The sequence below is a fragment of the Silurus aristotelis genome, assembly GCF_946808225.1.
Source record: "Silurus aristotelis genome assembly, chromosome: 6".
Lineage (NCBI taxonomy): Eukaryota > Metazoa > Chordata > Actinopteri > Siluriformes > Siluridae > Silurus > Silurus aristotelis.
The window spans coordinates 3,456,305-3,479,586 of NC_139579.1; the positions used below are offsets into that span (position 1 = coordinate 3,456,305).

General features: G+C 39.0%; 2 protein-coding genes across 3 annotated transcripts in view; both read right to left on the reverse strand.

Moving 5' to 3' along the window:
- Positions 1-6,794, reverse strand: part of glcci1a (glucocorticoid induced 1a) — a 43,171-nt gene extending 36,377 nt beyond the window's left edge. Inside the window, exon 1 of the mRNA XM_083544326.1 lies at positions 6,167-6,794. Within this exon, the coding sequence (XP_083400452.1) occupies positions 6,167-6,608 (442 nt within the window). The 5' untranslated portion in view covers positions 6,609-6,794. The remainder of the gene's footprint in view (positions 1-6,166) is intronic.
- A 1,444-nt stretch (positions 6,795-8,238) lies between these two features.
- umad1 (UBAP1-MVB12-associated (UMA) domain containing 1) lies at positions 8,239-23,256 on the reverse strand. 2 transcript variants are annotated; one of them, XM_083544451.1, is made up of 4 exons: positions 22,978-23,256; positions 22,718-22,803; positions 18,821-18,906; positions 8,239-10,500 (listed from the first exon to the last, which is right to left on the reverse strand). In XM_083544451.1, exons 2-4 carry the CDS (start codon positions 22,797-22,799, stop codon positions 10,222-10,224), a joined length of 447 nt encoding a protein of 148 aa, XP_083400577.1. In that variant the 5' UTR covers positions 22,800-22,803; positions 22,978-23,256; the 3' UTR covers positions 8,239-10,221. The 2 variants fall into 2 exon arrangements, with proteins under 2 accessions (XP_083400577.1, XP_083400578.1); XM_083544452.1 differs by having other exon boundaries at positions 23,112-23,189.
- Positions 23,257-23,282: the final 26 nt, after the last annotated feature.

Genomic DNA, 23,282 nt, shown 5'->3' on the forward strand with positions numbered 1-23,282 from the left:
TATATAATATGTAAATAAATGTAAATACACCTGTGTATAAATTTGCCACAGTTGTACATACACTTCCCATATTCTAAATATTTACATTCCACATTCTTCGCCTTACACACATCTTGCACTAATTTAACTTCTTACATATGTTCATATACATGTTTAGATATATTCTTAGTGTACTTGCTGACAGATCCTGCACATTTTACCTTTATATTTATTTCTTCTTACATTTTTCACTGCCATACACATTATATTTATTTGCTGTAGTTTCATCCACTTATATATTACATGCTGAACATCCATCCATCCATCCATCCATCCATCCATCCATCCAGGCCATATTCAGCAATAAAAATATAAAGAACAGGGAACATATTCTGTAAAAAATGTCCACATTTTGGCAATTACATCATCATATTCCTCAGCCTTATATTCTATACTGACAGATCCTCCATATTTATAAGTAATATGTACATATATTAATAAGCTCCTTCTCCTCATCAATTATGCTCCTGCTTCTTGCATTTCTGAGATGCCAAATTTTCTGCTATTATTTGAATAATTTGTAATTTTTTTGTCATATGCTAGCTGTATTTTTCCATTTCCACCTCGGTTCTGATGTTTTGCACATCACCCACGATTCCTTTGTGGTGCCAGATTGGAATTCTTCTCGTCCAGGTTTCAGAGCGATGCAGCGGTGCTTTAATCCTCCTTCACCCCTAATCTTCGAAAAACATCTTCATTACGTGCAACGTACGGTTCTTCTTTCCTACCTCGTGTGCCTTCGATCGTTTCTGCCCGAAAGAATCTTGAATCCGAAAGCGAAGCATGCTAATGCACCAGGCCTGATCAATTACACCCTATTAGCTTCACCATGCTTGTGGTGCTCATCGATTCTGCCCTTATTATCCAGCAGGCCTGGGCATGGGAAAACGATATGACGAGTGCGTGCGGCTCGATCGCTCGGCTGGCTGGCTGGAGGGAACAGCCGAGAAGAGCTGCTGCTGCGGGATTTATAGTTTAATGACCTCATGCATGAGCGCAGGCTCGGGAAAAATCGTTGTACAAGTGCAGAGGAACATTAGTTACCTGATGGAAGAGAGGGCGTGACGTGATGGCATGAGTTTCAGGCTGACACGGCAGAGCGGAGAGTCTACTGTGTACTGCTTAGGGTTTACTGTTTACTCCTTAACATTTACTGTTTAGGGATTAGTGTTTATTGCGGGGTGATTAGTGCTTAGTGTTTATTGGCTAGTGTTTAGTGCTTAGTGTTTATTACTTAATAAGTGTTTAGTGTCTAGTGCGTAGTGCTTAACATCTAGTGCTTACTGTTTGGTGCTTGGTGTGTGGTGTCTAGTGCTCAGTGTCTAGTGATTACTGCTTGTATTTAGTGCTTAGTGTTTAGTATCTAGTGCTTTGTGTTTAGTGTGTGGTGTCTAGTGCTTAGTGTCTAGTGATTACTGCTTGGTATTTAGTGCTTAGTATCTAGTGCTTGGTGTTTAGTGCTTAGTGTTTGCTGTATAGTGCTCAGTGTCTAGTGATTACTGCTTGGTATTTAGTGCTTAGTGTTTGCTGTATAGTGCTCAGTGTCTAGTAATTACTGCTTGGTATTTAGTGCTTAGTGCTTGGTGTTTGCTGTATAGTGCTTAGTGTCTAGTGATTACTGCTTGGTATTAAGTGCTTAGTATCTAGTGCCTGGTGTTTAGTGCTTAGTGTTTGCTGTCTGATGCTTAGTGTCTAGTGATTACTGCTTGGTATTTAGTGCTTAGTGTTTAGTATCTAGTGTTTAGTGCTTAGTGTCTAGTGATTACTGCTTGGTATTTAGTGCTTAGTGTTTAGTGTTTGGTGTCTAGTGCTAAGGGTCTAGTGTTTAGTGTCTAGTGATTACTACCTGGCATTTGCTGGTTGTGGTTTAGTATTTATAGATTGGTGTTAAGTCATTGGTGTTTAGTGTTGAAACCCTAGTGTTTAGTGATTAGTGTCCAGTACTTGGTGTTTACTTCTTAGTGTTTAGTGTCTAGAGCGTAGTATTTAGTGTGCAATGTTTAAAGTCTATTGATAAGTGATGACTGGTTACTGTGCACTCTTGAATGTTGGTTTTTAATCTTTACTGTTTAATGAGTTTATTATTTTGTGTTTGGTGTTCAGAGTTTAACGCTTAATGTTTACAGTTTTGTGCTTTTGGAAATCTTTTTGGCTGCCGGGAAAGCTTTCCCGCACTGCTTGGTGTTTAAATTTTAAGGTTAATTTCTCAGTGTTTAGTGCTTAGTGTCTACTATTTAGGGATTAAAGATTAGGATTTTGTACAGTAAGTGGTTTATTTTTCTTTTTACATTTTTGTTACTGAGGTGGTCCTCCTTAACTGTACACCTTTTCTACATGTAGTGTTTATGTTTTACCTTAAATAACTGATCGTTTTGCACCTTTAAAGCAGTAAAAAAGGTAATATGGTGCAAGTATGTTCCCTAAATGCTGAAAAAACGGCTCGGAAAAACATGCTGAAGGTAAAAAAGGCTTGGAAAAGTACAGTTTAGTAAGTTTTTTACTGAGTGTGTACGTTTAGAAAGTTTCCTTCGGGGGGGAATTGCAGATTAACTCGCACTGTGTGAAGACAGGAAGAGCACAAAACAGTCCTTGAGTAAAGTGTATAATGGCACCAATCAGGCAAATACGACCTCACAATGAGAACCTAACACGTTCAGAGCGAATCCAGACTAATCTGTTTTCCGCTGAAACGCGGCCTGAAGCCCACAGGGAGTTTGGAGTGAAAGATATCGACTGTGTGAAAGGCCGATCTGATGCTGTGTGTGGCTGCCGTTTCAGATGAGGTCACCTCGGTAGGCCACGTGACGGAACAGCGACGACTGCAGAGCTGTGTGGGAGCGTCTCACGGCCGGCTGACCCTCACGGTCACGTACCAAAGATAACAGCTTCCTACCACTATGATTAACTAACCTTTAATTGTGGTTTGTTGTATTATTATTATTATATAGTAGTGTGTGTGTGTGTGTGTGTGTGTGTGTGTGTGTATGTGTGTGTGTGTGTGTGTGTATATATATTAGTATAAATAAAATTTTATCATAAAATGTATGCATAGATTAATAATTTTAATGTATGCATAGACTAATTAGCATAATGTATGCATATATTAATTGATCATAATTAATCATGACTAAATAATGATTTATATCATTATCAAATATCGCATAATTTATAATTTTTCATATAATAACGACTTTTCAAATGTTCTAAACTTTAATATTATCCAAAATGTTACATTTGATGTGCAAACGCCGAAACGTTATAATACAGTGGTCCGCTAATTTTGGACGCACCCCCCACCGCAGCCCTTATGGTAATTTAGTGAATTTATCTAGACGTTATTGTCACTTTAATACAATAATGTGTTGTTTTTTTAAATGTATGACGTTTTAAGTAAAAACATCGTTTAAAATGTTATTCCCAACGTTCCTGAACATTCGTTCCCGCTTCGGATTTCGCGACTTGTAAAATAATCCGTGACTTGCTGTTAGTTCTTTTTCTCTCACGTGAAAAATATACAGCGTTAATAAAAATCCAGCGAAACACACAAGGTACATGAGCGCACAACCCGAAGCACTGACGCTCTTCTTCATGCTCAGCATCTAAAACCCTTTATAATCTTTCAGCACACAAATGATCATGTATTCAACCTTGATGTAAAATCAACCTGTGATCTGCTTTACAGCCTGATAAATTCACCAGATTCTGTCCAATCACAACATCAGATTCTTTCTCTACTCGTAACAAAAGCAGGATCGGAACATGCAACATATTTATTCAGAACATTCAAAACGCACACAAAATAACCCACTGAGAAACGTGTGTGTAAACCAACACCAGGTTTAAGCTCACGCTGCCAAGAAATACTGCTTAATGTTTAGTGTTTAAGACTTAATGTCTTAGTCCAAAGATTCTAGTATTTGGTGAATAGTGTCTAGTGCTTAGTGTTAAGTGTCTATTCCTCAGTGTTTAGTTCTCAATGTCTAATGTTTAGAACTTAGGGTCTAGTGTGTAGTATTTAGTGTGTAGTGTGTAGTATTGAATGTCTAGTGTGTAGTATTTAGTGTCTAGTACTTAGTCCTTAGTGTCTAGTGTGTAGTATTTAGTGTCTAGTACTTAGTCATTAGTGTCTAGTGTGTAGTATTTAGTGTCTAGAAACTAGTCCTTAGTGTTTAGTGCTTAGTATTTAGTGTCTACTAACGAATCCTTAATGTCTAGTAACTAGTACTCAGTGTCTAGTGCTTAGTATTTAATGTCTAGTGCTTAGTCCTAAGTGTCTAGAAGCTAGTCCTTAGTGTCTAGTGTGTAGTATTTAGTGTCTAGTGCTTAGTGTCTAGTGTGTAGTATTTAGTGTCTAGTGCTTAGTCCTTAGTGCTTGGAATTTAGTGTCTAGTGCTTAGTCCTTAGTGTCTAATGTGTAGTATTTAGTGTCTAGTGCTTAGTCCTTAGTGTCTAGTGTGTAGTATTTAGTGTCTAGTGCTTAGTACTTAGTGTCTAGTAACTAGTCCATAGTGCCTAGTGCTTAGTATTTCATGTCTAGTGCTTAGTCCTTAGTTTCTAGTAGCTAGTCCTTAGTGTTTAGTATTTAGTGTCTACTAACTAGTCCTTAATGTCTAGTAACTAGTCCATAGTGTCTAGTGCTTAGTATTTAGTGTCTAGTGGTTAGTATTTAGTCCCTAGTGCTTATTCCCTAGTGCTTAGTATTTTGTGTGCAGTCGCTTAGTCTTTAGTGTCTAGTAACTAATCTTTAGTGTTTAGTGCTTAGAGTCTAGTGCTTAGACCTTATTGTCTGCAAACTAGTCCACAGTGTTTAGTGCTTAGTATTTAGTGCTCAGTCCTTAGTGACTAATGCTTAGTGTTTAATGCATAGCATTAGTCTTTAGAGTCTACTGCTTAGTGCTTAATGCATAATGTCCCCTGTTTACTGCTTAGTGTTTAGTTATTAGTTTCTAGTTCTTAGTGAATAAAATCCCTCCTGATGCTTTAACACAACACACAGCACAATCATCTGCATGTCAGCCACCACATGGGAAAGAAATATCAGAGGCCCAGCATCTAAAAGCCCTTACAAATAAATAAATAAATAAATAAATAAATAAATAAATAAATAAAAAGACCATGCTGTTACATAAACATGCATGCAGTTCAGCTAGTGGGTTATTTTGGGATTTGATGGAGGATGATGTCACACTCTCAGTTCACCTTTCACAGGAGCTGAACCCTGTATCATCAGGGCACAAAGAGCTTCAAATGAAAGGAAAAGGAAAGGAAATGAAAAGCCAGTTCATATTTTGAGCACTGATAATGATTAAGACTGCTGCTGTGAGAAAATAAACACACCCTCACACCATAAGGCCATGATGGTTTCTTTTTCTAGGTTGCATGCAATATGCAGCACGCACCCTGGGCTTGCATTATTATTATTATTATTATTATTATTATTATTTTATTATTATTACATGCTGTATGTTTTTATGTCATTCCCGATATTAAAAGAAATCCTACCGAATCGGCTTTGTCGCGTGCACTGCTGGGTTCGGATGCAGACTCACGGTTCGGTCCGGTTTCATTAGCTGTCCCCTTTTTTTTTTTGTTGCAATAATTACTCAGCAAAGCTTGCTAATGTTTACATGGCTAACGCTAAGCTAGCTTAGCCAGGCTGGGGAATATGGAAAGGCAGGCATTGACGCGGGCACGAGCTCTCGGGGCTTTCGAAGGCGCGCGCGCTGATGCGATGCACGAGCGTGTGAGGCCTTCGTGACCGGAAATGCGCGAATAACAAACAAACAAACACCGAGAAATAATAATAATTGCTCGTGCACGCTTTATGGGAGAGAGAAAGGTTTTTTTTTGGGTGTTTTGTTTTTGCCCTGTCGTTCATGCACTGGCACGGAATTCCCAGGAATGAGGTGATAAGGATATAAAAAAAAAAAAAAAAAAAAAAAAAAAGACGCACTTTAATAATAATAACAATAATAATAACAATAATGATAATAATACACTATGGGGAGACGGGCACGCGCAAAATCGGGGCGCGCGCTCGTGACGGATATTATTTATTTATATAAACAGCTAAATCATAATAAAAATAAAAAAAAAAGATGCAGGATCATGAGGATGAAGGTTGTACCTCGGGAAGCAGGTGACTCGAGGTGCCGCTCCGGTGAGCCCTTGTGGTCAGGCGGCGGGGTGCGCGCGTTCAGCCCGCCGGCGCAGTCCGCGGTGCCGTGGCCGCTTCCGTGTGCAGGCGCGCGCGCGAGCGGCGTCACTACTCGCGTCGGGCTCGCGGCGGCGGCGGAGGCACCGGGCGCTCTCGGTGCTGCGACGTCGCCCCCGGCTGACGCACACGAGGAGGAAGAGGAGGAGGAGGGAGAGGAGCGGCGGCCCCCTCGCAGCAGTTGGTACGGCACCGTGGCGCGGACTGGCTGCAGCAACCGGCTCGCGCCGTTAACCACTGACGATGATGATGATGAAGATGAAGATAGGATGATGGTAGGGGATCCCGTGCTGCCTTTAGACCTCTGTTGCTGCTGATGAGTCGAGTTGCATGATGATGATGATGATGACGACATGATGAAGATGATCCTGCACTCTGAGGTTCTTCTTGTCGTAAAAAAAATATCCACATAAATATACTGTTTATAATTTTTTTTTTTTCCTTTTCTGCTGTAAATTAAACGCGTGTAGTATCACAGATAATATTATAAAACATATATATTTATACACATATATATATATTCTAGATTTATTTACAATACAAAAATATATAATGAAATATAAATAAATAAAATCCGCCGAAGTTCATGTGCGTGTTTTTTTTACTGATGTCCGGTTCCTCTCTTTCTCTCTCTCTTTCTATCCTTCTTTCTCTCACGCGTTCTTGATTGCTTACTAGAATAAAATCCGAAGGAATAAAAAAGTAGGTAAGAAGTTCTAAATGTTAGTGTTCCTGAAGTTAGATGAATATATTAAATATAAATAATGTTTATGTCTATAGGAGAAAGAAGAATAAATCTCTCAGGCTCGACTTGCTTGCAGTTCAAGCTGCTGCAAGTGACAGAAACTATAGCGGCAACTACAAACAGAAGCTAAGAGCCGGTGGGCGGGGCTTTTGCCATGTATAGAGCGGAGTGGGCGTGGCGCTTCTTTATATAGAGCAAATGGGCGTGGCTTTATTATCAAAGGAAAATTGAGTTGTTGTTTTTTTTTTTTTTAGTACATTTGTAATTTTGCCGGATTTTTTAGTGTGTGAATCATTTAGGCTTATTAAGGTATGTTGATCTATCTATCTATCTATCTATCTATCTATCTATCTATCTATCTATCTATCTATCTATCTATCTATCTATCTATCTATCTATCTATCTATCTATCTATCTATCAAATCTTACCCTAGCCCCTAAATAATACATTCAGTAATAAAAATAATAATAGTATAGTAATTAAAAAAAACAATAAACAAATGTAAGGACACGTGATTCTGTAAAGACAGGATGAAATGCGTATGTACAGTGATGCACCTGAGCCGTAACAAGTGTTTAATCCACTTGGTTTTGTACACAGCTCAGTACTGGAGCTATAATCCCACCATGTGAATGTACATGTAAATATTTGCAGATTAGTCTGAGTGTGACTTAGGTTTTATTTACGTGATGCTGATGATGTCGACACGCCTGTCGCACATGTATTGAATCAATTTATAAATTGTACTCTAAGTCAAGAAGATTACAGTTTTACATATTATTATTATTATTATTATTAATATTAATCCGTTCATTTTACTCTGCAGTGCAATATAAATTAGCGGGGGGGGGGGGGGGGTGGTTTCAATTAATAAATGAAATCATTTAAAAACTGCATTTTGCATTTACTCAGATTATCTGTGTATTATATTAAAATGTACTTGATGATCTGAATCATTTAAGTGACAAATATGCAAGGGTGCATATATAAGTGCAAATACTTTCACACACACACACACACACACACACACACACACACACACACACACACACACACACACACACACACACACACACACATGTATATAGCATAGATACAATTTTATCATAATGTATGCATAGATTAATGTATTATAATTGATGACAAAATAATGATTTATAATACAATAAATAAAATGTCATTTCTTTTGATTTATTTCAAATATCGCATCATTTATAATTTCTCATATATATTTAAGACTTTTCAAATGTACTAAACTTTAATATTTAATATTATCCTTATTATCTGAATCATTTAAGTGACAAATATACAGGGGCAAATACTTTTTCACACATGCACACACACACACACACACATACATACATACATACATATATATATATATATATATTTAAATACACAAATTATATGTATATAAATTAAAAACCTTTCCTGGAGTCGTCTTTTCTCATGCACTTGATTACTGTAATTGCTCACAGTGTAAAGAGAAACCAGGAAGTACATATTTATTTAAAAGCATGAAGGTGGTGCAACATTATCAGCTGTCCACAGAGAAAATGTGCTGCCTTGTGTGAACATCTTTATCAGCATCAGTGAGAAATGAGGTGGAACAACACACACACACACACACACACACACACACACACACACACACACACACACACACACACACACACACACACACACACACACACACACACACACCCATTTCTCTCTTTCTCACCCACTTATTATTTCAGACCAACAGATACTTCAACAATACATTCAATATCAAAGCATCTTTAATCCAATAACATTCATTCAAATACAAGATTATTGGCTGATGACCCCAAACCATAGAAATCTGATATAATGGATAAAACTGTGCACACATTGTAAAATTTTTGTGTCATTCAGAAGCAGGATTTTGAGTTGATTCTCTTTAATGGTGAATTTCATTCAAATGTTTTAATTTCCTGTAAACCGAAATGAGCGATGACGTATTTAGCATCTGACGTTTGTTTTTTCGAGGGTAACACACTCACAATTCCGCAGTGTGTAAACTGCACGACTTAATCATCAAATCAACGTCGCTGATTCAGGGTTTAAAAAAAAAAAAGAAAAAAAAAAAATCCTCCATCTGTACTCCGTCATTCCTCTGACATTCAATTCTTTATTACTCATAAAAGTTGAAAGTAATTCTAATATTTCTAAAATATTTTAGCCTCCTAAATTTGGTAATAAACAAATTTTTGAGACTAAATTTGTCCAAATTTTTTTTTATATTTTTTTATATATTTATATTATTATATTTAAATCTGGCTAAACTATTCTTTAAAATGTGAAACACAACAACCAGATTTTACCCAATATTTATTTATGCAGTTTTATCATCGAAAAATAATTCAAAAGTTGAATATAAAAATGTCAAACAGCAAAAAATAAAAGGCACAGACGCGTTAAATAAGAAACGAACACCACAAACCCGAACCATTAAACCACTAAATCCAGTGACTTCTCGTTTTTGGGAAGCACACGCTCCTTTTGTTTCAATGCAACAAACTCCATCATTATAAGTAATGAAGATTGAGTGAAAATGAATACAGAAATGCACAGATGTTGTTCCTCAATTTGCATAAATGGCATCTTTACACTCTCTTGGCATCAGGGACGTTCGAGGTTTCCAAACTTTCACCTCTTGAAAAACTCGTTAAAGATGTTCCTCACTAGTACTGTATAGTGTTAAAGTATGGAATGGTTGCCATGTTGGTTTCTTTTCACCCAAACCATTAAACATCCACCTCCATATCTGATAACATTTTCTCTCCTGTTCTTTGTCTTACAGAAGTTCTTCTGTTGGAGCCACGAAGGTCAGAACTTTCTTCCAGTCGTTCATTGTTCAATTCTTGCGTGTTTTTTGACTTAGGTTTATTGCATAGAAACAAAATCTTTTTCGAATTTTTTTTTTTACACACTATAGTTACCCATGTAATGTTCCAGACATGCAGTGTGTGCAACGTTGAAAATTTCTATTATTCAAAGTAAATTACAGTATGACGTGTAGAAAAAAAAAAAAGCGAGTATAATTGCAAACGAACCGTTTCGCATTGGACAACATGCTACAAACTTTCCTGAGAGGTTCACCAGAAACTCTGCGGATATCAGTTCCCGCTTGGCGTATTAGCACGTATTCCTGCCTTGTAAACTGTGTTTTTTTTTTATTTAAGGTCAGGGGGTCGGAGGTTACAGCTCGCACAGCACCGAGTTCTCCAGCGTGAAGTCGTAGCAGAAGTTAGCCAGGTTCTCGTTGATGTCTCTGGGCAGGGTGAAGTCGGAGAGATGAGGCAGGCCGGACTGCATGGCGAGGATGTGAGGCGCCAGGGTAAAAGGGATGTCTCCGAGGAGCTCCGTGTGACCGGGAACGCTGTCCGTGTTCGCCGGTTCGGCTGAGGGTTCTGAGGTAGGGGGCGCTGGAGAGGACTGGACGGCTTCGGGGGATTTGGGAGGCGTTGGTTTGGACGTCTGGAAAGAAAATGGTGGGTATCGTCAAGATTATCGGCAAATCTATTTTTGTATTCTGATTCAATTCATAACTTCATCGCTGGTCCATGTTTGTTGAGATTCAATGCACAAAGCATAATATATGATGAATATATGATGAATATATGAACAAAAATATTGGAACACCCGACTTTTTTCACAGTCACTATTGGAGGTATCAGTAAATCATCCCTTCACTTGAACTAAGAGACCCAAACCTGTTCCAGCATGACAATACCCCTGTGCACAAAGCCAGCTCCATGAAGATCTGCTTTACATGGCTTGCATACGATGGAAGATCTTGAGTGGCCTCCTCTAGAGCTCTGAGCTCAACCCTAAGCACCACAAGGCCTTCTCACCAACACCTACATCATCACCTGACTTTACTAAAACCCTTGCAGCCGAATGAGCACAAATCTCCAAAAAATCTTGAGGAACATCTTCCCAGAAAAGGGTACAGCAAATGTGGACTAAATGTGTGGAAGGTGTTCAAAAAGCACAAAGTCAGGTGTCAAACCATAGAGTGCATCAAGGATTTCAACTGTGAACATGTAGAAAGCTGATGTTCAATACGTTTCAGATTTTTCTGCCTCTTTACAGCTAAAGTAGGAACAGCTACAAATGTTCTGTAAACATGCTGAGGAACTTCTGCACTACACAGAGAGTGAAAAAGTGCCATAAAACAATCTTACACAGTGAATCAGTTCATTTTTGTGCTGTAGTGATGATAAATCTTGCAGGGCAGCTGGACAGTTTCTGGCTCCGTTCCAATTCTTTTTTAAACGTTCCCTCATCCACGTCCCCATTCAGTGGACTTAAATGAGGTCTTGGTGGCTCAAGACATGACCTGAGGTACTGTGATATAATTTCCCCCCCCTTCCTTTCTTCTGTGTGTGTGTGTGTGTGTGTGTGTGTGTGTGTGTGTGTGTGTGTGTGTGTGTATATATATATATATATATATATATATATATATATATATATATACAGTGAGGAAAATAAGTATTTGAACACCCTGCTATTTTGCAAGTTCTCCCACTTAGAAATCATGGAGGGGCCTGAAATTGTCATCGTAGGTGCATGTCCACTGTGAGAGACATAATCTAAAAAAAAATAAATTCAGAAATCACAATATATGATTTTGTAACTATTTATTTGTACGATACAGCTGCAAATAAGTATTTGAACACCTGAGAAAGTCAATGTTAATATTTGGTACAGGAGCCTTTGTTTGCAATTACAGAGGTCAAACGTTTCCTGTAGTTTTTCACCAGGTTTGCACACACTGCAGGAGGGATTTTGGCCCACTCCTCCACACAGATCTTCTCTAGATCAGTCAGGTTTCTGGCCTGTCGCTAAGAAACACGGAGTTTGAGTTCCTCCAAAGATTCTCTATTGGGTTTGGGTCTGGAGACTGGCTAGGCCATGCCAGAACCTTGATATGGTTCTTACAGAGCCACTCCTTGGTTATCCTGGCTGTGTGCTTCGGGTCATTGTCATGTTGGAAGACCCAGCCTCGACCCATCTTCAATGCTCTAACTGAGGGAAGGAGGTTGTTCCCCAAAACCCCGCAATACATGGCCCCGGTCATCCTCTCCTTAATACAGTGCAGTCGCCCTGTCCCATGTGCAGAAAAACACCCCCAAAGCATGATGCTACCACCCCCATGCTTCACAGTAGGGATGGTGTTCTTGGGATGGTACTCATCATTCTTCTTCCTCCAAACACGTTTAGTGGAATTATGACCCAAAAGTTCTATTTTGGTCTCATCTGACCACATGACTTTCTCCCATGACTCCTCTGGATCATCCAAATGGTCATTGGCAAACTTAAGATGTGCCTGGACATGTGCTGGTTTAAGCAGGGGAACCTTCCGTGCCATGCATGATTTCAAACCATGACGTCTTAGTGTATTACCAACAGTAACCTTGGAAACGGTGGTCCCAGCTCTTTTCAGGTCATTGACCAGCTCCTCCCGTGTAGTTCTGGGCTGATTTCTCACCTTCCTTAGGATCATTGAGACCCCACGAGGTGAGATCTTGCATGGAGCCCCAGCCCGAGGGAGATTGACAATCATGTTTAGCTTCTTCCATTTTCTAATGATTGCTCCAACAGTGGACCTTTTTTCACCAAGCTGCTTGGCAATTTCCCCGTAGCCCTTTCCAGCCTTGTGGAGGTGTACGATTTTGTCTCTAGTGTCTTTGGACAGCTCTTTGGTCCTGGCCATGTTAGTAGTTGGATTCTTACTGATTGTATGGGGTGGACAGGTGTCTTTATGCAGCTAATGACCTCAAACAGGTGCATCTAATTTAGGATAATAAATGTAGTGGAGGTGGACATTTTAAAGGCAGACTTTTGGGGTCTTTGAGGGTCAGAATTCTAGCTGATAGACAGGTGTTCAAATACTTATTTGCAGCTGTATCATACAAATAAATAGTTTAAAAATCATATATTGTGATTTCTGGAATTTTTTTTTTAGATTATGTCTCTCACAGTGGACATGCACCTACGATGACAATTTCAGACCCTCCATGATTTCTAAGTGGAAGAAATTGCAAAATAGCAGAGTGTTCAAATACTTATTTTCCTCACTGTATATATATATATATATATATATATATATATATATATATATATATATATATATATAAAATGCTGATTGTGTTTAAACAATTTGATAAGGAAGAATAAAATATAATGGGATTCACTGAATTCTTTTTTTTAAAGTAAATCATGTATATAAAAACTAAATGTAACTTTCATGGCCAAGAAAACCAGTCAGCAAACCGCCATGTTTTTACGACTGCTTTGTTTGCATTTTGGGTGAGTTTTTAATTTCAGACTAAAAACTGAAGCTCCTTGTATAATCAGATTATTTTTATTTTTTGCAAAAGTTGAAATCAAACAATCACTTAATCAACCGAACAAACCAACCAATCACTCAGTACTTCAGTGCTTTTCTAAGAGTCCTGGTGACGGTGATAAAGTCGAATAGTTTATTGTTTATCCAGCAAAAAGAACAATCCTATTAATATATCTATATATATATCATTATTAACCTTTTCATTCTTTATAGTCAGATTATATTTTAATATACTTAATTTTATACATTTTTTCCGTTACTCTGATTTTTTTTATTTTATTGTATTTCTTGACAAATAAAATTTTAATCGAATTGAATTAAAACTTAAAAGCAAAAAAAAAAAAAAAAAAGGTTTTACAAAGAAAAACTGGGACCCTTTGATGATTCTAATGAAGCAGCATCCGAGTTTGTAGCGTTGTTACTTTCAAAAAGGATGTCGAGAAGATAAACGGCCGAGCGTGCAAGGAAGTGATGTCATGACGGTCCTCGTTAACTGGATGTTAGTGCGCTAACAGAAACAGACGAACTCTATGAGTCAGGTTCAGTGTGTACATGAACTGGAACGAGAGATAAAAATCGTTCTGATGTTTATAAATCGGTGTGTATTTATGGGTTCGCAGTGACGATGGGATGCTTATCAACATTTCCACTTATAGCGTTTAGCCGACGCCTCTATCCAGAGCCACGTAGGTTTTTTTCCAAGCCAAGAATCGATAAACTTCCACTTCTCCATAACTGAAAAATAAAATCCGTTTCACGTCTGTGCTACAATCCGAGAGAAAATCGCGCCAATAACAGGAAGCTGATTGGCTGTTGGTCTCATTCGCCACGGAAACTAACAAACAAAAATTCTGCGGGAGCGTTGTGATGAGCTTTAGAGGAAGTTACATGGACATCGTAAGAAATTAAGACCCGTTTAAAACTATTTAAGACCCGGAACAGCGAATTTAAAACTTTTTAAGGCCTGAAGTTTTGTTTTTATGTAATTTTATAAGACTTTTTAGGACCTTTATAAGAAACCTGATCAACGCTGGTTGAAACTTAGGATGCAATCAGCCTAAAACTTTGTTATGGGAATAGTTTTTTTTGTTTACATAAATACACAAAACAAATAGGGACAGATGCGTTAGTTATCAACGAATTGAAATGTGCACCTTTTGGGAGTCTTTGGGTTAAAAAAAAATTTACTTATTTCCAGCTGCAGACAAAAATCAACTCCGTCTACTCAGTATTTTGTAGTGTACTTGGAGTTCTGGAGCCGTAGATTTATTCTGCATGGAATTAACTGATATGAAACTAAATGCACACAAGATGTTACAGGAAACGTTCACAGTGCACACGAGCAGTGATTCTCTCGAGGCTATCGGTATTATACAACATCGTAGTGCACGATGTTTGTGTCCTGGGATCGAAAAACGCTTGTTAGCATAAGATTAATCCTGAAGAAGATTCTCTTGCCAGAGACTGATTCAGAGTACGAAAAAAAGATCAAATATACAGTGGTCCCTCGGGTTACGAATTTAATTAAGAACCGACGTCCCCTTGAAATTTCGTCCGCGAGTTTCCAATGATTCGTATCCTGAATTCGGGAAACAGATCCGAAAACATTGCCGCATTTCCGAATTGTACGTATTCGGAGACGTTCGTATCCAGAGTTTCCGCTGTAATTGAAAAAGAAATCAAATTCTTTATACGCTGACAAAAGTAGTGGAACACCAGACTTTTCCAGCCATATGTTACTCTTCTTCCAAACTGTTATCGCAAAACAGATGAAGCTGGAAATTTTCCCAAATCTGTTCCAGCATGACGATGCCACCTTTGCACACGTCAAGCTCCATGAAGATCTGGTTTGGAGTGGAAGATCTCCAGCTCCATCCTCTTGAACACTTTTGGAACGAATCTGAACGCCGCCTGCACCCCAGGCCTCCTCACCCACATCAGTACCTGACTTTACCAACACCATTGTGGATGAACGAGCACAAATCTAGTGGAAAAATCTTCCCAGAGGAGTGGAGAGCATTATAGGAGGAAACGGGGACTGAAAGTGGACTGCGATGCTCAAAAAGCACATACCAACACTTATAGCCAGGTGTCCGCAAACTTTTGGCAATATAATGTATTACAAAAATACAAAAGCTGCTGTTACTCTATCGATTTGTAAAATGGACCCTCGGCGTAACACTAATACATTGTGCTGCTGGAAACTCGTTATCTTTAAAATCATTTCTGTGGGAAGTTTAATGAATTTTGTTTGGGTTTTTTTTGGAAGGAGTCTCCAGTCTCAGAGTTTTGTAATGGATTTCCCGAAGGCTTCAGGACTTTTTTTTTTTTTTTTTTGCTCAGTCTAAGTACAAGCTTATTAACTTCAAGAGTAAAAAAAGAGAAGCCGTGTGGAGGGAAATAGCTTTTATGGCTGCTATAGCGCAAGTGAAAACAGGAACTGAGTTTTGCAGATGTTCCGTATATATAAACATAAATAAAACAAAAAAAAACGGAATGTAGAAATGCTGAAATAGGCGCAAAATAGTATAATCGTGTCTGTTGACGACAACAATTATAGTAAAAGTGAATGACTCTGTGCGAGTGTTTGAGCTGGTCACGTGACACGGGTTGAAAAAAATAATCAAAAATAAAAATGTGGCTTTGATAAGTTTCCCCTCTTCCTCGTCATTCTGCGGTGTGCAATCTGTTCTGGTTCGTGTTACGCTGCCAAGCAACCAGACACACACACACACACACACACACACACACACACACACACACACACACACACACACACACACACACACACACACACTTCCACCTCAGCCTGCCACTTTCACTTACACACACACACATACACACACACACACACCTGCTCTGCAGCATCTTGGATACCATTAAAAACCATTATCATTTGCCCAATCCAGACACCTCCCTCACTATACAGTATAAAAGCATGTGACTCTTTTATATCAGCGATATGGCCTTTGGCACGGCGTGAGGAAAACCGATGCCATGGTTTCAGGTCTGTAACCAGGCACCTGCTGCTCACGTCACAAAACAAACACGGCCTTCTCTCTCGAACAGGAAGTGCGTGTCATCATTCAGCATGTGTACACACCTGACCAGTCCTCCAGACTGACTGAATTCTGTTCTGAAATATTGAAACGTATGGAATCCACATGAGCTGCTTGGCGACTCCTTTATTTTGTTTAAACACCAGGATGAAATCATAATCATCAGCTATGGAACTCTAACTGGGGAAAAACCCCTGTGTGAAAAAGGCATCATTTTATGGCACCATAAAAATGATATCTAAGATTACGAGAATGGAGCGTCGAGCGCTCCGGCGTTTAACTCCTTCAGGGTCGATTTCCTCGTAGTCTTCCAATAGCACGATATCCTTCAGACTGCACAACATCGCCAATTTCCTCAATGTCCGTTTGTTGTTTTTTTTTCTGCTGAAGTTTCCTACATAACCGCTGCAGTGTCCGTTTACTAATTAGAACCCCGTGCTGATGTGGAGGTAAATCCTGAGCTAAAGTAGGATCCAAATCCTAAACATCCATTTTATGCACAACAGCGAAACCTTTCTCACCAATTCGGTGATTTTTCTCAAAATATTACCGCTTTATTCCAGTATTGCTATGACTTTATCCTCCATATTTTCACTGTATTCTTGTAATTACTACTTTGTTCTCGGAAACTTAGATTTTCACACATTGCTTCTTTTTTTTTTTTTTTTTGCTAAAACGCCAATCGTACAATCCTGGGTTCTTGGTTTTAAGATGGCGAAGCGATTTTTTTCAGTGATTGTATCTTCGTATCTTCACACATGGGATTTGGAGCATGTGAACTGCTCGTAGAGACGGAATCGGGTTTTATATCCAAATCACGTTTTCATATCTATCTATCTATCTATCTATCTATCTATCTATCTATCTATCTATCTATCTATCTATCTATCTATCTATCTATCTATCTATCTATCTATCTATCTATCTATCTATCTATCTATCTATCTATCTATCTATCTATCTATGGTCGAGCGATCGCTCCATTTTGAACTCGTTTTGATTGGCGCTTGGTGTATCTACTGATCGCCAACAAACTGTTCAGCATCATTTCAAAATCAAGCAGAACATTTACAGAGGAATAAATGATGAAGAAACTCCAGACTCGAACCCAACACAGCACATGTGACCTCATTTGTGTGATTTCATTTGAAGTACCGGAATTTCCGGACTATTAGACGCACCCAAATATAAGCTACACTGAAACTAATGAACTTTACACAGGCTTTAATGAAAGACAGTGCCTGTAACACGGCTTGTATCTAAACAGTAGCCTACCAAGAAAGTCATTGTTCACTGTCTTCCTCCTTCCTTTCACAACTATTTCTCTCGAGAGTTTTTCTTTTGGCATCGTCGTGCGTTTAAAAATCACCATCGCTGAAGCTTTTCTCCCGATGCCGTGCAGCTCAGAACACAGGTGAAGTGTGTTTTCATACCCGGTTGTTTTCAGCGTGACGAATGATTCGCATTTCCTGTAGACGGTCCGAGTGAGCAGCAGGTCAAACGTCAGAGGAACATCATCCATATTTATGATGTGGTGCGGCCCGATTCAGTGGGAGCGCATCTAATTTAATATAAAGAGTTTCATTGGTTCACCTGAACCCGTTCGCCAATTTCACTGGTCTAATGTTATGGTGCTCAGTGTTTTGTCTTGAAGTTTGTGACCCGGATAAAACCCAGGAAAAATCCATAAATTAGCCGCTTCGTTGTTTAAGCCCTGGGGTTCAAAACGTGGGTAAAAAGTAGCGGCTTATAGTCCGGAAAATACGGTAATTGAAAATAAGGTTTTGTGCTCATGATCATTTTAATAGACATCAATCGGCGTTTGAGTCGTTAATATCTATATCTATTAATAGATCGGTTTAAAAGTAACAGAGTCTTTTTAAATTCACAAAAACTGAGTTAATTAGGTGAAGAATCTTGTGATAAAAATGATAAAAGGAAACACTGTAGCCGTAATAAATCATAGTACTTCGGATTAAGAACATCTAAAGGCAAATACTTTTGTACTTTTACTCAAGTGAAAGTTCAAAGAGAGCATTTTTACTGTTACTGAAGTGTCTCTCTACTTTTACTCCAATACACGGTTTGTGTCCACCACTGGAGACCGTTGATTTCAACCTTTAATGAATTTTGCAAGAAGTATGAAACCAACACAATAAAAGAAAGGTACTTAAACATACCACAGTTATATATATTTTTTTTAAAGTGTCAAATTCGACCTAAAATCAAAGCTTTTTGATTAAACAATTCAAAGGTTTCATTTTAGTCTGTTCCACGTGACCTTGTATTATATGCCTGTCGCAATAACAATGCTAGAAGACGATCAAAATACAAATCTCGATGGAAAACTCGCATTCACTGGGGGAAAATATACACAACTCACTTTTGAAGGTTGTACGATGACATTGGTGGATAACTGGGCCGTGTTTCTGGCTTGTCGTTTCGCTCCCTGTTCCTCTGCCGACTCTCCTGCAGGATGAGAAAAAGTAAGCAAATGTTAGGAAAATCCAGCAGTTCTGGTTTGGGTCCTGTTCATTTCTTTTTCTAGCAGTAACCTTAAGCGCTTCTTTCTTCATTCTAGCTTCAAATCAGCCTTCCCCTCTTACCACAGTCACCCGTATCAGCCGTCACTCATGGCACTGTGTAGCTTTGTTTTCTTGCCGTATAGCAGAAATGCAGTTGATGGGTTACACTCATGACACTGCATAAAGCCAACAAACGCCTTATTTTTGGCGTTTAAACGTCCCATTTCACGTTTAGTTTTGCTGTTCGAATATCTGTTGTTCTGGGAAGATGTTCCACTAGATTTTGTGGAGATTTGTGCTCATTTAGTAAAGTCAGGTACCGATGTTGGTGTAGGTGAGAAGGCCTGGGGTGCAGTTCACATTCATTCCAAGATCATCCCAAACAGGCCACTTAAAATCCTCCATGTAAATCTTCATGGAGGATGAATTGAGACTCTCCGTTACTACAGACTCGGGTTTTTCCCCAGACAGACCTCGGCCTCTAGAGGCTTCACACACACACACACACACACACACACACTGACTCACGGACCCACCGCGATGATCTCAACACCGGCACTTCACAGCACTCCATCTCACGAGACTTTGGTGTCCATGGCTGCAGAAATGGACAAAAAGCTGTGTGGAGGAAGCACACACCCACACAAAATTGCAAACATCATACACACACAGGTCTGAGATCACGTCCTACATCGGGACCACAGAGGTCAAAGACACGCCCTCGGGGGGTGCTGGTGTCTGTTACTCGCCTCTCGCAGACGTCAGCTTGATGGATACAGCAGAACCCATGTCACGTGCCAAAGTACTTCTGTGAAGAGCTGGAAGTCCCAAAGAGAGGAAAAGTCCAAAAATCGTCCAAAAGTATTAGCTGTAGTTTTCAATAAATCCAAATGTCTATTTCAATCACACACACACACACACACACACACACACACACCGAGCTCAATTCTATTCCTGCAAAACCTCTACTGTGTAGAACTCTCTACTGTGAGATTCTACTCTGCTCAATTCTCTATAAATCTATTCTAGTAAAATTCTGTTATTAGATCTGTTCTATTCTCAGCTGTTTGATCCTATCCTGGTAGAACTAAATTCTATTAGAAGTTCTATTCTATGCTTTTTTTCCTTTTATCGTAGTGAAATTCTACTATCCGATCTGTATTCTATTCTCTGAAATCCTAGATTTTTAGATTTCTATTCTAGATTCTCAGCAACACGATTGTATTCTATCCTCTGCTTTTCCGTTGTACTAAAATCGTTTGATTGGCTCTATATTCTGACCGATTCTCTGCAATTCTATTGTATTCTATTCTCTGCTATTCAATTGCAGCAAAATTATTCCATTTATAACCCCGTTCTATTCCCAGCTATCAGATTCCGGTGAAAAATTCAATTCAATTGAAAATCTATTTTGTCGAATTTCATTTCTGGTGAAATTAAATTTATTCGATTTCTATTCTGGAAAAATGTCATTCGATTACAACTCTATTCTGCTCTACTCTATTGTAGTGAAACGATCTCATCAGAATTCTGTTTTCAGCTATTCTATTCGGGTAAAACTCTTCTATTAGAACTACATTCTATACTCATCCATTCTATTCTCTTTTTCAACTCTATTCAGTTCTACACGAATTTAACACTGTTTTCGTCTAAATCAACTGCGTTCTAACAAAATCCACAAATTCTCTCTATTGTGATAAATCCATACTTTGTTTCTGCCCAAACTCTATTTATCTCTATATTAAACTCAACTAAATTCTAGAAAACCTCTGTATTCTATTCTCTATATTCTATCCTGCTCCAGTCTGTTCCAGTGCACACATGAACTCAACAAGGGCTCGCACACGGCGAAAAACAATAGACCCGGGAGTATGCTGGAGTCTGGAGAGACACGGCTTCAACGGTCTCTATGGTGCTGCCACAAAGATGAAAACCCCGACTGTGAATGCGAGTCATCGCCACGGCAACGATCGGCTGGTTCGATCCCGTTCCACCTGAACGGAACCAGAAGCGAGTAGCGATTACAGCAGTGGCGGAATGTCATGACGAACGAACGAAAGCAGCCGAGTGAGCGGCACAGAAAAGTCAGGCTCGTTCAACTTTTTATTTAAACGGCTCTTTTAAACAACGATGGTCTGATTCACGCACAGAATCTCACACAAGGATCGTCGTCTGACTGAACACAATTACATGAAACCTGAGCCGCACTGGGAAGACATGAATCACAGCTGTGGCTTTCAGGATAATGGCCATCTTTACTTTCATCGCAGAGGTGTGTGGAGACACGGGAGAGAAAAGCCGAGCGTACGATATTACAAAAGATCGGATTTTAGCAGCGCGAGGGTAAAGAAGGAAGGAAATTTGAGCGCCGCGTATTGCGTGAAAACAGGACGTTCGAGTGCAAGTGCAGGAACAACAGAAATCATAACAGACTTCACTGTTTCTATAACAAAAGTGATGTTGTAATACAGAACCACGAACTACTGCTGTGCTCCACGTGCAGTGTTAAATCACTGCCTTATAATGAAACTTGTAAATGTAATATTGTTCGCTGATCACTGATCGCTCCTTAGTTATATTTTAATAATAATATTATGACATTATAACATTATGTAAAGTAAATAACACTGATTATCTCTTCATCATGGCACCTGTTAGCGGGTGGGATTTGATAGGCAGCAAGTGAACATTTTGTCCTCAAAGTTGACGTGTTGAAAACAGGAAAAATGGGCGTAAGGATTTGATAAATTGTGACGTCTAGACGTCTGGGTCAGAGCATCTCCATAACTGCAGCTCTTGTGTGGTGTTCTGGTCTGTAGTGGTCAGTATCTATCAAAAGTGCTTCAAGGAAAGAACAGTGGTAAACCGGCGACAGGGTCGTGTGAGGCCGAGGCCTATTGATGTATGTGAGGAGCGAAGGCTGGTCCGTGTGATCCGATCCAACAGACGAGCTCCTGTAGCTCAAACTGCTGAAGAATGTTATGGTATATATATATATATATATATATATATATATATATATATATATATATATATATATATACGCCATGCAATTCCATCTGGACTGCGGCTCATTGGAACCGATTTCACCATACAACAGGGCAATGACCTGAACTGTTCGACACTCTGTAGGAGTTATTTAAAGAGCAAGCAGTGGTCTGGATTGTTATCGATCATAGAATATCCTGCCCAGTCAGCACACCTAAATCCTATTGAACTGCTCTGGGATGAACTGGATCACAAGGTCAGAATGAAATCTTCAACCAGTAAATTACACCTTTGGCACAAGAGGCACGACTGTCCAAACTCGCCGGATGCCCAGACCGTGTAAAGCTGTTATTCATGTTAAGGGAAAGTTTTCAATAAAAATGAAACGTAACATCTGTATATTTATATACTTGTTTTCAGTCAATGCCAATTTTCATACCATTAAATGAGAGTTTGTTGTATAGAAACAAAATTAACATGCATGTGTCTCTTAATAAAAACATAACATACTAGGCACTGGATAAAACCCTTTTTAGATCCAAAACAGCAGCCCTCTGACTTTATAGTGATTCAATTCTATTGGACTCAATTCTAAAGGAAACATCTGGATTCAGTTTTCTTCTGCTGAGTTGATCATCTTTCCTCTTGATGCAACAAGACAGATCTTGTTAGGATTATTTAAAAACAGAATCCAGTTTTTCCTGACTTCTAGGGGTCTTTCAGAGAAAACATGTTCTTGTTTTTTCACCTGAAATTTCTCTACTCACCAATAATGACGAATCCATCAGACTCTCTGTCGGATGATGGAGACTTTTTAGAGTCTTTCCGAAGTCCGAAAAAACTGAGCATCTTGCTGCATTAAAACAACATACGATGAACTGAAATATTAATAATACAAAACCCAGACAGTTCATGACAACAATAAACTGTAACGTTAAATCTCTTTAACTCAATAATAAACAGATCAGGTGCGATGACGTCACATGTCACCAGTTGGCCCATTTCGTTTATTTTAGCTTTGACTTACCTGAGACTTTTTCCTATTTATACCAAACTCCAAACACGAAAACCCTCAGCAACAGAAATAACTATAAACTGTACCACAGAAACCTAATTACATCGCCATTTCGTCATGTTTTGTCTAAATAAAAAAGCGCGTACCCGGACTTTTATAGCTCAAGTTAATGTTTACAAGTCACCCTGATTAGCACTGCGCATGCGCCAAGTTACTCGCGTGTGTTGTATTTTCTTTTACACTCCGACTGGGAACTAAAGAGTGACGATGGTTCCGCTCGAGCAAGACAGACAGACAGACAGACAGACCGACCGACA

What these genes read in the sequence shown, in the direction of transcription:
- umad1 (XM_083544451.1), bottom strand. Translation starts at nt 22,799, where the DNA reads ATGCTCAGTTTTTTCGGACTTCGGAAAGACTCTAAAAAGTCTCCATCA. An exon ending in TGATGGATTCGTCATTATTG is followed by an intron (nt 18,907 to 22,717) that starts GTGAGTAGAGAA and finishes CTCATCCTGCAG; the next exon opens with GAGAGTCGGCAGAGGAACAG. An exon ending in TCATCGTACAACCTTCAAAA is followed by an intron (nt 10,501 to 18,820) that starts GTGAGTTGTGTA and finishes TTTTCTTTCCAG; the next exon opens with ACGTCCAAACCAACGCCTCC.